Genomic DNA, 13,747 nt, shown 5'->3' with positions numbered 1-13,747 from the left:
CAAACTTCAAAAGGCAAGAAAAAGCTCCATACACATTTTCATATACAAGGGACCGTTATTACAGATTATCTCATCTATACAATCATGCAGCATATTTTCTTCAACTCACTCTCTGTAGTTTTATAATCTCTTAGTGGTGTTTTTACCCACACTTCACTACAGTTACTACAACTTTTTTTCCTTGTGACTTGGTGGTATAATATTTATTAATGTATACAGCTTCATTTGCAGTAACTTTTTTTTAACCATCTTAGCCCTTTTTGTATCATTGTACTACAAAGGTAAGATATAGCACATTACTTCCAAATGGTTAAGCTGTCTATATTAGTTAAGCTGTTTTAGTACAGAGTAGCACCCTAAAAATTCACTATTATTTGAAAGAATCTTACAATTTAAAAGAGTGCCTGAGACTGTAGAATCAATGAATCTAGCCAGGAAAATATTGCTCAAATAAAAAAAGTGGGTTTTTTTTTTTTGGGGGGGGGGGGGGGAAGCTTTTGAAACAGGAATATGAAATAGAGTGAAATAAGATCAAACAGAAATGATTACAGGAACTTGTCTCTTCATAGATTTTAAAGCCAGAAGGGATAATAATTATGATAATCTAGTCTGACCTCCTGCCAAACATGCCAAATTTTGAAAGGCTTAATCTTCCAGATAATACTGATACAAACCAATTTTATGGCTTTTCTCCTCAGTTCCCATTCATTCCACTCATAGGACTTCACAATAGTTGGAGGCAATATATGGGTGTCAGTCTGAGTACTGCTGTTGCATTTGGTAATTGGTTTCATTGAACGTTTGTCTCCACTTCTGACCTGGATGAAGATATAGGTATTTATTAGGAGAATCCATAAGTCACAGGGGGGAAAAAATGACATGTAGACACAGCACAGTATTTTTTTAAACAAACAGGAATCTGAGAATAGTGAGAGCTTTAAAGACTTGAATACAAAATATAAAAGTCTATTAGTAACTAGTGGTTAATAATCATCTTATGTTCATATAGTATCTGTCATTCCAGAGGATCCTAAAATACTTTACAGATTTAAACTAAGATACAGTAACTCCTTGCTTAACATTGTAGTTATATTCCTGAAAAAATGCTACTTTAAGCTAAACGATGTTAAGCGAATCCAATTTCCCCATAAGAATTAATGTAAATAGGGGGGGGTTAGGTTCCAAGGAAATTTTTTTTGCCAGACAAAAGACTGTGTGTGTGTGTGTGTGTGTGTATATATATATATATATATATATATATATATATATATATATATACACACATATATATACACACACACACAGAGTATAAGTTTTAAACAAACAATTTAATATTGTACACAGCAATAATGATTGTGAAGCTTGGTTGAGGTGGTGAAGTCATGAACTAGCATTCAGCTAAGCCCTCAAGGGTTAACACATTGTTGTTAATGTAGCCTCACACTCTACAAGGCAGCATGAATGAAGGGAGGGGAGACAGCATGGCAGACAGAGACACACACCATGTGTGAGAGAGAGATGCGCATTGCCCCTTTAAGTACGCTGACCCCATTCTAAGTACATTGCCTTTTTAAGTAGATCAGCAAGTTGAGACAGCAGCTGCTGCCAGCAAGCTCCCTCGGTCCTGAGCCCTGTCATGTTCCCCCATTGCTCTGTGGAGATAAGGTACAAGAGCAGGGGACAGGAGCGGGAGGAGAGGGACAGCCTGACATTAGCACCTCTCTTCCCCTCACCTCTGCACAGCAAGCAGGATGCTCCCCGGGAGCAGCTCCAAGGCAGAGGGCAGGAGCAGCACATGGCAGTGGGGGGAGGGCCAGCTGAACTGCCCGGCAATTGATAGCCTGCTGGGCGGCTGCTGCACAGGAAACTTAGGGGAGTGGGGAGCTGATGGGGGGCTGTCGGTCCACCCTGGTTCCAAGCCCCCACCAGCTAGCTCCAACGGGCTGCTCTTTCTGCAAGCAGTGGACAAAGCAGTCAGCTGCCAAACAACGTTATAAGGGACTGTAGCAGCGCGCAGACTCACGGGTGTGACACCTCCTGCCGATCGTCCTGGGAATTAGCTCTTTTCCAGCCTTAGAGTGCCCTCTGCTGGCCAGTGGCTCACCTGCCTCAGGCCCCCCATGTCCCTCCTGGACTTCGGTGCCCCTTTACTTCGGGGCTCTGCCCCAGCAGTACCCCCATGCTCTGAGTCTCCTCTTCCAGGGGAACCCCCAACGCTCTAAACCCACATTGCCTCAGTGGCTACTTCCCTGGGGCAGACTGAAGTCTATAATGGCCACTCATCATAGGCAAGGGGGTAGGACCTGCTGCCTTGGCCTATCCCCGGGCTACCCTTCTGCAGCCCCAGAACCTTTCGGAGGCCTTCACCAAGGCCTGCAGCCTGGGGGTTTACCAGGCTGGATCTCCGGAGCTCCCTTTGCCCTTCCCCAGCACTGCTCCGCTTCAGGTATCTTGCTCCCAGACAGCTAGCCCTTCTCACTCCAGTGCTAGAGTGAGATTTCTCTGTCTCCTGGCCCCACAGCCCTATTATCCAGGCCAGCTGTGGCCTAATTAAGCCAGCCACACCTAGGGCCAACTACCTCGCCAGCCTCCCTCAGCTGCTCTTAATCCCTTTTACCTTGGAGTGGGGCAGCTGCCCTACTACAGGGAGCATTGCACAACTTTTAAACGATCATGTTCTCTAATTGATCAGCAACATAACGAAACAACGTTAACCGGGACGACTTTATGTGAGGAGTTACCGTACAAAATTTATGCAGGGATTGCTGAAGAGTAGCTACCTCTGGGGTAAAGCCTAGCACCTGTTTAACAATACACAGGACAATTAAATGAAGAATACAATATCTAACTGAAACTGCAGGGGGGATTTAAAAAGCAGAATGCAGTTGTCCAAGTTGGAATTTGTCCAGGACACCAATGTTAACACCCATACGCTAAAAATATAATTTTAAAAATATCATCTATGATTTTTCTCCCCAAATGACATTTTTTCCCTATTACAATATACAGGGATGGACAAAGGGTCTCCAACTTGTGCTGACCAAGTTTCTCATATTCATCTACAATGCTTAATTACACAGGGCCCTCTCCTCCCTTACACAAACGATTTCTTCAAAGGGGGAACAGGAAACATCATCCACAGAATTTCTCTGGACTGAAGATAGGAGAATGCTGCCACCACTGAATTTCCGTGGCCCTGCCCCTCCCACATATAGAGTTTAAGGGTGAACAATTTCCCAGAAGTGATGCCCTTCATCTGTACACCAAAGAGTAGGATCTGCTGGATCCTCACATACTGTACTCTCTTTGCTGGGTAGAGGACTACATATGTCCTCAGACAAAGTATTGTCTCCATAAAACAAATTTTTTCTGTGTCCCACTAATTCCAGATTGGCCAGGTCCCAACACTTTTCAGTGAATCAAAAGGACAGATAGGTCAGTGTCACATCACCTATTCAACAGGGGATGCAAGCAGTGAATACCTGTGAACAAGGAGCAAGGGATTCAAACTGATGATGAAGCTCAAGCAGCTGAATAAGTTCAGCACATTCTTTTGCTTTTTCTCCAATCAACTGAATGAACATATCTGGGGTTTTGGAAAAAACATATGCTGATTCCTTGGAACTGAAAGTGTAATATTTCTCCTTATGTTTCAAAATTCCAATAGCAGGATTTCCTAACAAATAAAGCAAAAACAAGAGTGAACCAATAAATCATTCAACACAGAGGGGCAGAGGGCTGGGGTGTGGGGGGGTGAGGGCTCCAGCTGGTGGTGCGGGATCTGGGGTGGGGAGAGGGGTTTGGGGTGCCGTGGGGCTCCACGGGGCTATGGTAGAGAGAGAGAGGACTCCTCCCCCCAGCTCTCTTTCCCTGCAGCAGCACCTGGGCTGGGGGAGAGGCGCCTCTCCCCCGGCCGCAGCAGGTCCCGGCCAGGCTGGGTTGGGGCCGGGGCATCTGTCCCTCGGCCACAGCAGGTCCAGGGCTGGGCTGGGTTGGGGGAGCGGTATCATGGCAGGTCCGGGGCTTGTGGAGAGGCATCTCTCCCTGCCACAGCCCTGAGCAGTGCTTAATAGGTAGCTGTGCAGCCGCATGGCTGAGCAGCTTAGAGGGAACTTAGGTAGAGACATATTTGAGCTGGAGAGATTGCTGGGACAAAATATATGAACAACATAGCCAAGTCCAGAATATATGGTTATATAAACACTAATTATAATTTCACAAACACTCAAAAACACAGAGGATTATTAGAACTATATGTTAGGTATAAAGTGCAAAAGTGTTCAATGAATTATTCTAGTTTGCATGCTGGCACAGAAGGAAATACACAGTGTATATGTCTTTAAATGTATTTTTTTGCTAATGTATGCATATTTACAGTAAGAAAAAATTTAACTCTAGGCACCAATAATACACATAATAATATTAATAATAATACAGAACACACCTGGGAGGAGGAGGCCATCTTTTTCAGCAAGTGTGTGAGCACAAAACCCACGGTACTGGATTAACAACTGATCAAAATTAGCCGTGGTTTCTGGAAAAAGCCACTCTTGTTCCTTGAAATCAGAAATATTTACTTTTATTCCTGAAAGAGAATTTGGCAAAGGAAAGATGACAATAAAATACATGATGTCTAAAAGGTGATTTAATGGGAATCTCAAAGGGAGTTCAATCATGCTTTAACACATTGTGGCCTGAAGTGTTGAATGCCTACAGCTCCACTGGTTTCCATAGGACAGGGAATGCACCATGGCCTACTTATTTTTTGGTGGTAGACTGCCTGCAGACATTCTAGCAGGTTAGCTTTTCCTTGGAAGCACATGGCCACAAACAGAAAGTAAAATCTAATAATTTCAGCCATTGTTTTAAACTCACCCATTTGTTTCAAATCCACTACAGCAGAACTTGGTTAATTGGTAGGGATATCTCCCTAACAAATATTTCTGATAACCTAATATCCCTAATTAATTAAACTGTTTTTTTCCATCTCGGAGGTTTCAGTAGGCATAAACAGACAAAACAAAACACAAGGAATCCTGAATTATTAAAGTGCAGGGCATTTCTAAAATCAATGTGGCATTTTAATTGGATGCATTTATATACATACTTTAATAATAGTTAAAGCTGTACTTTATTATATAAATTCATACCTATACTCAGGCCCTCTCAGAGGTCCAGGCTACTTCCAGCTTTTGAGGCCCCTAGCCATAATAAAAAATGACGACACATGAAAACAAAATAAGGCACCAAAAAAAGACTGAGACATAATTTGAATATTTTTTTATTTAACAAATGCTTTTCTAGCCTTTTTCTGTGCAAATGCACTAATTATTGAGGAAAAATCTAGCTTTCATGCAATGTCACAGTTAATATTAAGCATGGCGAGCCCATTCAAATGCTCTTGTTCCATAGTTGAACAGTGATAGTTCTTTACCTGCTTCAACAGGTTGAAGGTGCGTTCACCTGAAGCCACTGATGCAGGCAAACTGACAAAAATACGCATTGCAATTGTGATATTAGGAGACACCCCAGAGAGTCCAAGTTCGAGTATTTCTAGAAGCAATTCCTTTGGCTTGCAATCCAAATTAAAGTTTGTGGAATATATTCGTTTGAGGAAGATGACCTCGTCACTGAGATCTTTTGAGATTTCTTTGTTGTACTGGTGCTGAAATTGTTCAGTTGCAGAAAGTAGATCTTCATTACTCAGTCTGTTGAACTGCCAAAGAAACCCAAAAAAGATACGAATTAGTCGCAGACCTGATTGAATAGAGCCAATGATGACAAGGAAGACATTGACCCTATAATGCTGCTTGGCACCAGATTCAGTAGGTAGGTTGCGACTGATGGAGAACTCAGATGAAATTCCAATATTCTGTGCTACTAATTTGGATTCAGTCAGGATTGCATCCCATTGTTCATAAATCTGTTGAATGTCATTGATAAGACTTTCAATGTTATCCCTCTCAATAACAAGTGTAGGGATAGCTCAGTGGTTTGAGCATTGGCCTGCTAAACCCAGGGTTGTGAGTTCAATCCTTGAGGGGGCCACCTAGAGATCTGGGGCAAAATCAGTACTTGGTCCTGCTAGTGAAGGTAGGGGACTGGACTTGATGACCTTCAAGGTCCCTTCCAGTTCTAGGAGATAGGATATCTCTATTAATTTAATTTATTGCTTGTGCTTCAATTACCAGATTAGTTTGGTGGATCATTGTAAGTAGCTTCATCCACAAAGATGACATCAGACTGCTTTCAAATTTGGACATGTGCTTCTAAATAGACTGAAGTTCAGTTCCAGCCTGTGCAGTGAGATTGAGAGATTCAAGTTCATTTAAAGCCTTTCTCACTGAATTCAAATGCTGCACAACTGGTTGAACACCATGAATCCATGCAGACCATCTAGTTTTGGACATCCCATGCTGTGAAACAGGAAGATATTGCTTCAGAATTTCCCACCTTTGTGGACCGCTACTGAAGAGATTGTACATTTGCTGATCAGTTCCAAAGTAAGTAATTGCCTCCTTGCGTGATTCAACACAGTCAACACCTACAAAGTTTAGTGTGTGGTTTCCACAGCTGGACAAAATACAGTTTGAATTATGCTCAAGCAGAACTGCTTGTACACCTTTGTACTTCCCAGCCATATTAGATCCATAGTCATAAGCTTGACCAATGCAGATTTGAAAATCTAACTTAATATCTTCTAGAATTGCTAGTACTCGAGCAGCAATTTCTTTTCCAGTTTTTCTTGTGTAATTATCAAACAAAATAAACCTTTCTTCAGTTGAATTTTTTGAGCTGTCTACAATCTTAACATATCAAATAACCATAGTAGTCTGTTCCTTGTGAGAACAACCTGGAGTGGCATCAGCAATGATTGAAAAATACTTGGCATTTCAAATCTCATCAAGAATTGTTGTTTGTACCAATGACCCACATAGCTCAATAAACTCGTTTTGTATGAGTGTGGAGAAATAATAGACTTGCATGCTCTTTTGACTCTCTTGCGATTCTCGAACATGTTTAACATGCTCTGATAAAAGCGGGTCATATCTGCTGAGGAGCTCAACTATGCCTAGAAAGTTTCCTTTTGCACAATCACCATTACATTGACTGGAACCAAAGAAAGCCAATCCCCGCTCAGAAAGAAAAAGGATGACATTCAGGATGCGCTCAAGAAGTTTTTTCCAGTTATTAATTTATGTAGAGAGTTCAGTCAAGAGTAAATTCTCAACTGAACTTTTAGCTGCTGCTATCCTATTGGCTGATTTCTGTGCAACATCGTTTTCTTTGTGTGACATTGACCTCTCATGTGATGGTATTCGGTCTTTCAACTTCCTCCAACCTCTGTTGATGCTGCATCCTGATTGATCAGAGAGAATCGATGCATTTGTAGCACTTTTGTTCAAAATGAAGCAGGGTGCACAGTACAGAGACTGGTTATGCTGGAGTATGGAAAAACAGTCTCTTGTGCAGGTCTCACTGTTTGGAAGAGTTTTTGTCAGCAGATGAGTAGGGAAAGCATGATTATCAGCATCTCGTGGAATGTTACTTGGAATTTCAAAACAACTAATTTGAAGAAAAGATTGCATTTGGGCAGCATTGCTCTTGTCAATAATTCCAATATCGGTCACAGTCAAACCTGTAGTACTGTACTCATTAATTGCTCTTGCTGCATAAGATCTACATCTTCCTGTTGCTGTTGAGTTTCTTGATCACACACAGGATCTTCTGCTGCATCTGTTACTGTTGGCACATCTCCTTCTTGACTACTGTCCTCATGTTCAGGTATTGGCATTGAAATATCACCTGTTGCAGTTGCTGAGTTTTCATTATCTGTAGCGTTGTTTGTTGGGTAAGGTGCGTTTTCCAGTGGTTTGAGAAATGAAGTTCTTGGCTTTGAGCTCTTAGCTGTTGCTTCACTCAGTTGCTCTCACTGTCTCTTGCTTGCACCACTTCCAAATCTCATCTTCATAGTGATCCATCTGGTCAGTATGTAACCTATCCACACTTGAAATATTCTGCTGTAAATAAGTAGCTTATCTACACTTGAAATCTTCTACTGTAAACATGTACACAAATGCTGAAAAGACTTAAAACGAAGGAATACTAATTAAGAACACAAAATGAAACAGTCAGACAGATTATTATCCTTATCACAGAATCAAAACTCAAGCACACAAGGTATAATATAACAGGCTAAGCTGAAGACAAAGGGATGACATATATATAGTACACACAGACACAGATACAGACAGAGGGAAATTTCAAATGTGTGTCCTCACGAAACTCACCGTACAAGATTGTCCTCACCAATTTTCACCTTGACTCTGGGCCTATAGACTATGAAAGCCTATGATGATGGCCAAGCTACCAAGCTAGGCTCAATCAACCAAACAGTCACCTCTTTTAGCTACCATGTGAAGATAATAATGAGGAATTCTCACACATAAATAATTCCTTAGTCAACTAGGCGTAAAACTATAAAGACACTAAAATGTAACAATTCTCTACCTTTCAACATGCACTTGATCCAGCACCAGCCAGTAGTAGTGGTTTGTTTAACCAGCTGATCTGAGAGGACACGTTCATCACAATCTAATCTTGTGCCATCAGAACCAATATACTTTTATTAATATTTATGAACATTTTTAACTCATTAATATGACAAAATCTATATCAGTTAACAACAAAATTATGTCTTTTACCAAATCACATCTCTTATTTGCTTAAATTTGCAGCTCTAAGCTGAGAGAATGTGTCACATTTTGGTCCGATAGGGATGCTCATAAAAACAAGTTTAGAAACTTATCAAATGCCAAAAAATGAACAAGTGTCTAAATTTGAGGCCCCCTTTGAGCTTGAGGCCCAGGCCAAATGGCCCTCCTGGCCCCCCCTCTGCTTGGCCTTGCCTATACTGCAGACACTTTTTAGTATTTATTGTTTATATTATCATAGGATTGTAGGACTGGAAGAGACCTCAAGAGGTCATCTAGTCCAGGCCCTTGCACTCATAGCAGGACTTAGTATTATCTACACCATCTCAGGCAGGTGTTTGTCTAACCTGCTCTTAAAAATGTCCAATGACAGAGATTCCACAACCTCCCTAGGCAATTTATTTCAGTGCTTAACCACCCTGACAGTTAGGAAATTTTTCCTAATGTCCAACCTAAACCACTCTTGCTATAATTTAAGCCCATTGCTTCTTGTCCTATCCTCAGAGATTAACGAGAACAATTTTTCTCACTGCTCTTTGTAACAACCTTTTATGTACTTGGAAATATTATCAAGTCCCCTCTCAGTCTTCTCTTCTCCAGACTAAACAAACCCAATTTTTTCACTTTTCCCTCAAAAGTCATGCCTTCAATCATTTTTGTTGCTCTTCTCTGGACTTTCTCCAATTTGTCCCTATCTTTCCTGAAATATGGCGCCCAGAACTGGACACAATACTCCAGTTGCGGCCTAATCAGCGTAGAGTAGAGCGGAAGAATTACTTCTCATGTCTTACTTACAACACTCCTGCTAATACATCCCAGAATGATATTTGCTTTTTTTGCAACAATGTTACACTGTTGACTCATATTTAGCTTGTGATCCACCATGACCCCCGGATCCCTTTTTGCAGTACTCCTTCGTTGGCAGTCATTTCCCATTTTGTATGTGTGCAACTGATTGTTCTTTCCTGAGTGGAGTACTTTGCATATGTCCTTATGGAATTTCATCCTATTTACTGCAGACCATCTCTCCAGTTTGTCCAGATCATTTTGAATTTTAATTCTATCCTCCAAAGCAACCCCTCCCAACTTGGTATCATCTGCAAACTTTAGAAGTGTATTCTCTATACCATTATCAGAATCACTGATGAAGATATTGAACAGAACTGGACCCAGAACTGATCCCTGCGGGTCCCCACTCAATATTCACTTCCAGCTTGACTGTGAACCATTGATAACTACCTCTAGGAATGTTTTTCCAACCAGTTATGCATCCACCTCATAGCAGCTCCATCTAGGTTGTATTTCCCTAGTTTGTTTAAGATAGCACCCAGTTGCTCCAGTAGGGATCAGGATCCCATTTTGGTCAGTATTATGGGAAAATATATGAAGATATGTCAAGGTGTTTACAAATTTAACATAAAGAATGATTTAGTAGCTTATGCCATAAGAGTAACTTTAAAAATTGCATCTGAATTCCATCTCACATGCTCTTCCCAAGAGTGTTGCTAGCAAAATTTCAACTACAGCATTGACAGGGCCTTAGATGAAAAAGGTCTGATCTCACACCTACAGAAGTTAGTGGCAAAGTGTCCATTGACTTCATGGGGAACAGCAGCAGTCCCAGGTTTAGCAGCACACTGATAATGTAGAAGAAACAGTAGCACTATACCAGGGAGCAGATATTGGTGTCCAAGCATTGTTTTCCTCTCAGTTTTCAGAAGATGTGTACTAATTATATGTAAAGCATGTTTTCATCAAGAAAGTAAGAGTTCAGTTCTGTAAAGCATTAAGTGCTCGTATGTGGTCCTGAGCACCTACAAATTCTGTTGCCCTCAACAGGACTATTGGGTAAGGACCCCTATGTCAGTAAAGATTTGCAGGGTCAGGTCCTGCTTTAGATAGGAATGTTGCACTTTTTAGAAACAGGATTTAAGTCACAAAATCATAAAAGGACTCAAACGGGAAAAAGGAAATGTGATAACTTTCAGTACCTATGGTTTCCTTTATCCTTTGCTCATCACTTTTCACAGTCACTCCTTCGAGAAGCGACTCCATCACATCATCAGGAAAGAGTTGTGCATGGATTCCCAAGAACTGCTGTAGACTGACTGTCAAATTAGTCAGGAAACTCAGCAGCAATATCTCATCCTGAAAGCTCGTCCAGAGGTTAGATAGTGCTAGAAAGATAGGCTAAAAAATAATAAGAAAGACCTGAAATCTACATTTGCTTTGTCTGTAAAATTAAACAAATACTGTAAACAATACTCACAAATACAACTGTTAAATGCAAAGGGCCCAATCCTACATGCCCTCTGCACTCAGAAATCCCAGTGGAGGGTTTGCAAGATCAGGCCCAAATCCTAGAAATCATTTAACAACATTTTGGGAAAACATTGGAGGCGATTTTCTGAATTATATTGGAAAAGAGTCTCGCCTCCTCCCCACAAATATAATAATATAAATGCAAAAAGAGAAGATACGCAGAGGAAGGCAATAAAGAAGAAATTCCTATACTCAGGTTAACTATAAAAAGAAACACAAACAGACCTAGGCATAGACAAATTTCAGCCTTTGTTCCTCTCATTTTCCCTCAGTCCCAAAACAGTCTAGTACAGATACAGATTTCAAAGACAGTGGCAGAAAATGGGCCTGTTGTAACATATCTGAAATCACTGAGGAAATGGCCAGCAGAAAATTAATTACATTCCTGACTATGCTGAATAGATTTTGAATGTTAACACAGCCATCTTCAAGTTTTCAGATCTTAGCACAGTAGAAAAGGGCTCCCCCGACATCAGGAATACATTCAAGGAACTTAAAATTCATCCTAGCACATTAGCATTCATGTTAATGAAGCCATGATAAGAATTGGTATGGGAGTTAGCTCTGTTGTTCATCAGCATCACTATCATGAAATGCTATGGACACAAGAAACTAAAACAGAGGAATGGCAGCAAAATAATTTTTGCTGTAAATAGCATCATAACCATCTTTAGCTCAATTGTTGGAAAATGAGTGAGCCTACTGTATACTCTAAAATGCTTGTCTGCTACATTCTCAATCCAGGCCCTGTGCTACAAATGCTAAATTATAAAATAATCTCCTGGTGCTCTTACACAATACAACTTCTCTGCAGCAATTTGAAGACAAGTAGAATTAAGTAGTCTTGTGATGGGGAAAGTTCTACCTGCAAGAGCACAGATGGAATCAAGTATCTTGTACATATTCTGTTGCTAACAGAGGTGAAAAAAACAAGCAAATAACCTGGTAAAGAGAAGCCATTCAAGAAAGGAAATCTATGGTAAACTCCTTAGGACAGGAATGATGTGCCGTCTTGTTTGCTTGTAAAGTGACAAGTATGTTTTTGGCCCTTGTAATAAAAATGAACAGTACAGCGAGAGAGAAGACACAGGGAAATAATTGCTCTGGGTAGCAGGATAGAAGAAAGGGGTGTTTGCTAAAAGGACTCCAGCTGCTAACAGGGAGTTTCGCAAGGGAGTTCTCCAGGTGAAGGAGGAGCAATACAGCACCCTTTTGGGGTAAGTGACTGTCTGTAGTGTGTGTTTGTTTGTGTTTGAGGGTTACTTGCTGTGTGCTGAGCTTGTGTTTGTCAGTCTGTTTGTTTGTTTTGGTTGTTTGAAGGACCGTGTGCTGTGGCTGGCAGTTGGAAGCTGTGAGCTTCAAAGGAAGGTTTGAAAGCTAGAAGCCTCTGGTAAGTGGCTGAGCCTTAATCAGTGGGCGGGGCATTAATACAGGCCAGGGCTTTATAAAGCAGCGCACAAGCGACCAGGGGCTGCTAACAGGGAGTTTCGCAAGGGAGTTTGGAAGGGAGCAGGAAGGGGGCGAGGGTCCCTTGCCGGTTCTATCTGTTTTCTCTTTATTCCCCTTAATACCTATAAACCAACTACATTCAAAACTTCTTGCTTAAACAACCCTTTCAGCTGACAGGGGGCTGCAGACAGGAGTTTGACAGAGGGAGGCTTACGATGGTTAGGAGGACCCGCAACACCTGTGCCAGCACTGCTTCTGTCTCCTCCACCTGTGCCTGTAGCCAGACAGAGCACCTGAGCATGGATGCTTCTACCCAGATCCTGGTGTGGTTTTGCAGAGACTGTAACTTGCAATTTCCACTTACTGATATCCAGGCTGGGGGGACCATCCAATGTGAAAGGTGCCTGCTGGTGGAATCTCTCAGACAGCAGGTGGGAGAGCTACAGGAGGAGGTGGCTAGGTTGAGGAGCATTCGAACCCACGAGCAATTCCTCGACAGTGTCCATGTGGAGACAGCTGAGGTAGCTGTCCCAGTACACAGGACTGCTGATACACCACTGGTGGAGGAGGAGATGGCTCAGGGTGGACACTGGCAGCTGGTTACTTCTGGCAGCGGGCAGTGCTCCACCCCTGCTCCGAACCCTCTGCCGTGGTAATAGGTAACCGTTATGCTCTTCTTGATACAGGAAAGAAGGAATCACTCCCTACAGTAAAGGAGGAGAAGCCTCGTACCCCTAAGGCTGGGAGGTCTGCTGCCACCACTGCGAATAGGAAACGTAGGGTAGTGGTGGTTGGAGACTCTCTGCTGAGGGGGACGGAGGCGCCCATCTGTCGCCCTGACATTTCATCTCGGGAGGTATGCTGCCTGCCGGGAGCCCGTATCCGAGACGTTACGGAGGCATTGTCGAGGATTATCCAGCCCTCTGACTACTACCCCATGCTACTCATCCATGTGGGCACAAATGATACTGCGCGGTGTGACACTGAGCGGATCAAGAATGACTACAGGGCTCTGGGAGTACGGGTGAAGGAGTTTGGAGCGCAGGTGGTATTCTCTTCAGTTCTTCCTGTCAAAGGTAGGGGCCCGGGCAGAGACAGATGCATCATGGAGGTGAATGCCTGGCTGCGAAGATGGTGTCGCCAGGAGGGCTTTGGCTTCCTAGACCACGGGATGCTATTCGAGGAAGGACTGCTAGGCAGAGATGGCGTTCACCTTTCGAGGAGAGGAAAGACCCTATTTGGACACAGACTGGCTAACCTAG

The 13,747-nt window shown here is 42.3% G+C and overlaps 1 protein-coding gene across 11 annotated transcripts in view; it reads right to left on the bottom strand.

The window, feature by feature from the left end:
- The window catches only part of CFAP206 (cilia and flagella associated protein 206), a 38,440-nt gene that overhangs the window by 6,007 nt on the left and 18,686 nt on the right, over positions 1–13,747 (bottom strand). For all 11 annotated transcript variants that reach the window (XM_065590173.1, XM_065590176.1, XM_005299693.5 and 8 more), the window contains 4 exons: positions 10,706–10,904; positions 4,445–4,585; positions 3,483–3,676; positions 675–818 (listed from right to left, as the gene is read on the bottom strand). In XM_065590173.1, the coding sequence (XP_065446245.1) occupies positions 675–818; positions 3,483–3,676; positions 4,445–4,585; positions 10,706–10,904 (678 nt within the window). The remainder of the gene's footprint in view (positions 1–674; positions 819–3,482; positions 3,677–4,444; positions 4,586–10,705; positions 10,905–13,747) is intronic.

Source organism: Chrysemys picta, chromosome 3 (genome assembly GCF_011386835.1).
Source record: "Chrysemys picta bellii isolate R12L10 chromosome 3, ASM1138683v2, whole genome shotgun sequence".
In the NCBI taxonomy this organism is placed as follows: Eukaryota; Metazoa; Chordata; order Testudines; family Emydidae; genus Chrysemys; species Chrysemys picta.
This window is presented reverse-complemented; position numbering and strand designations above follow the sequence as displayed.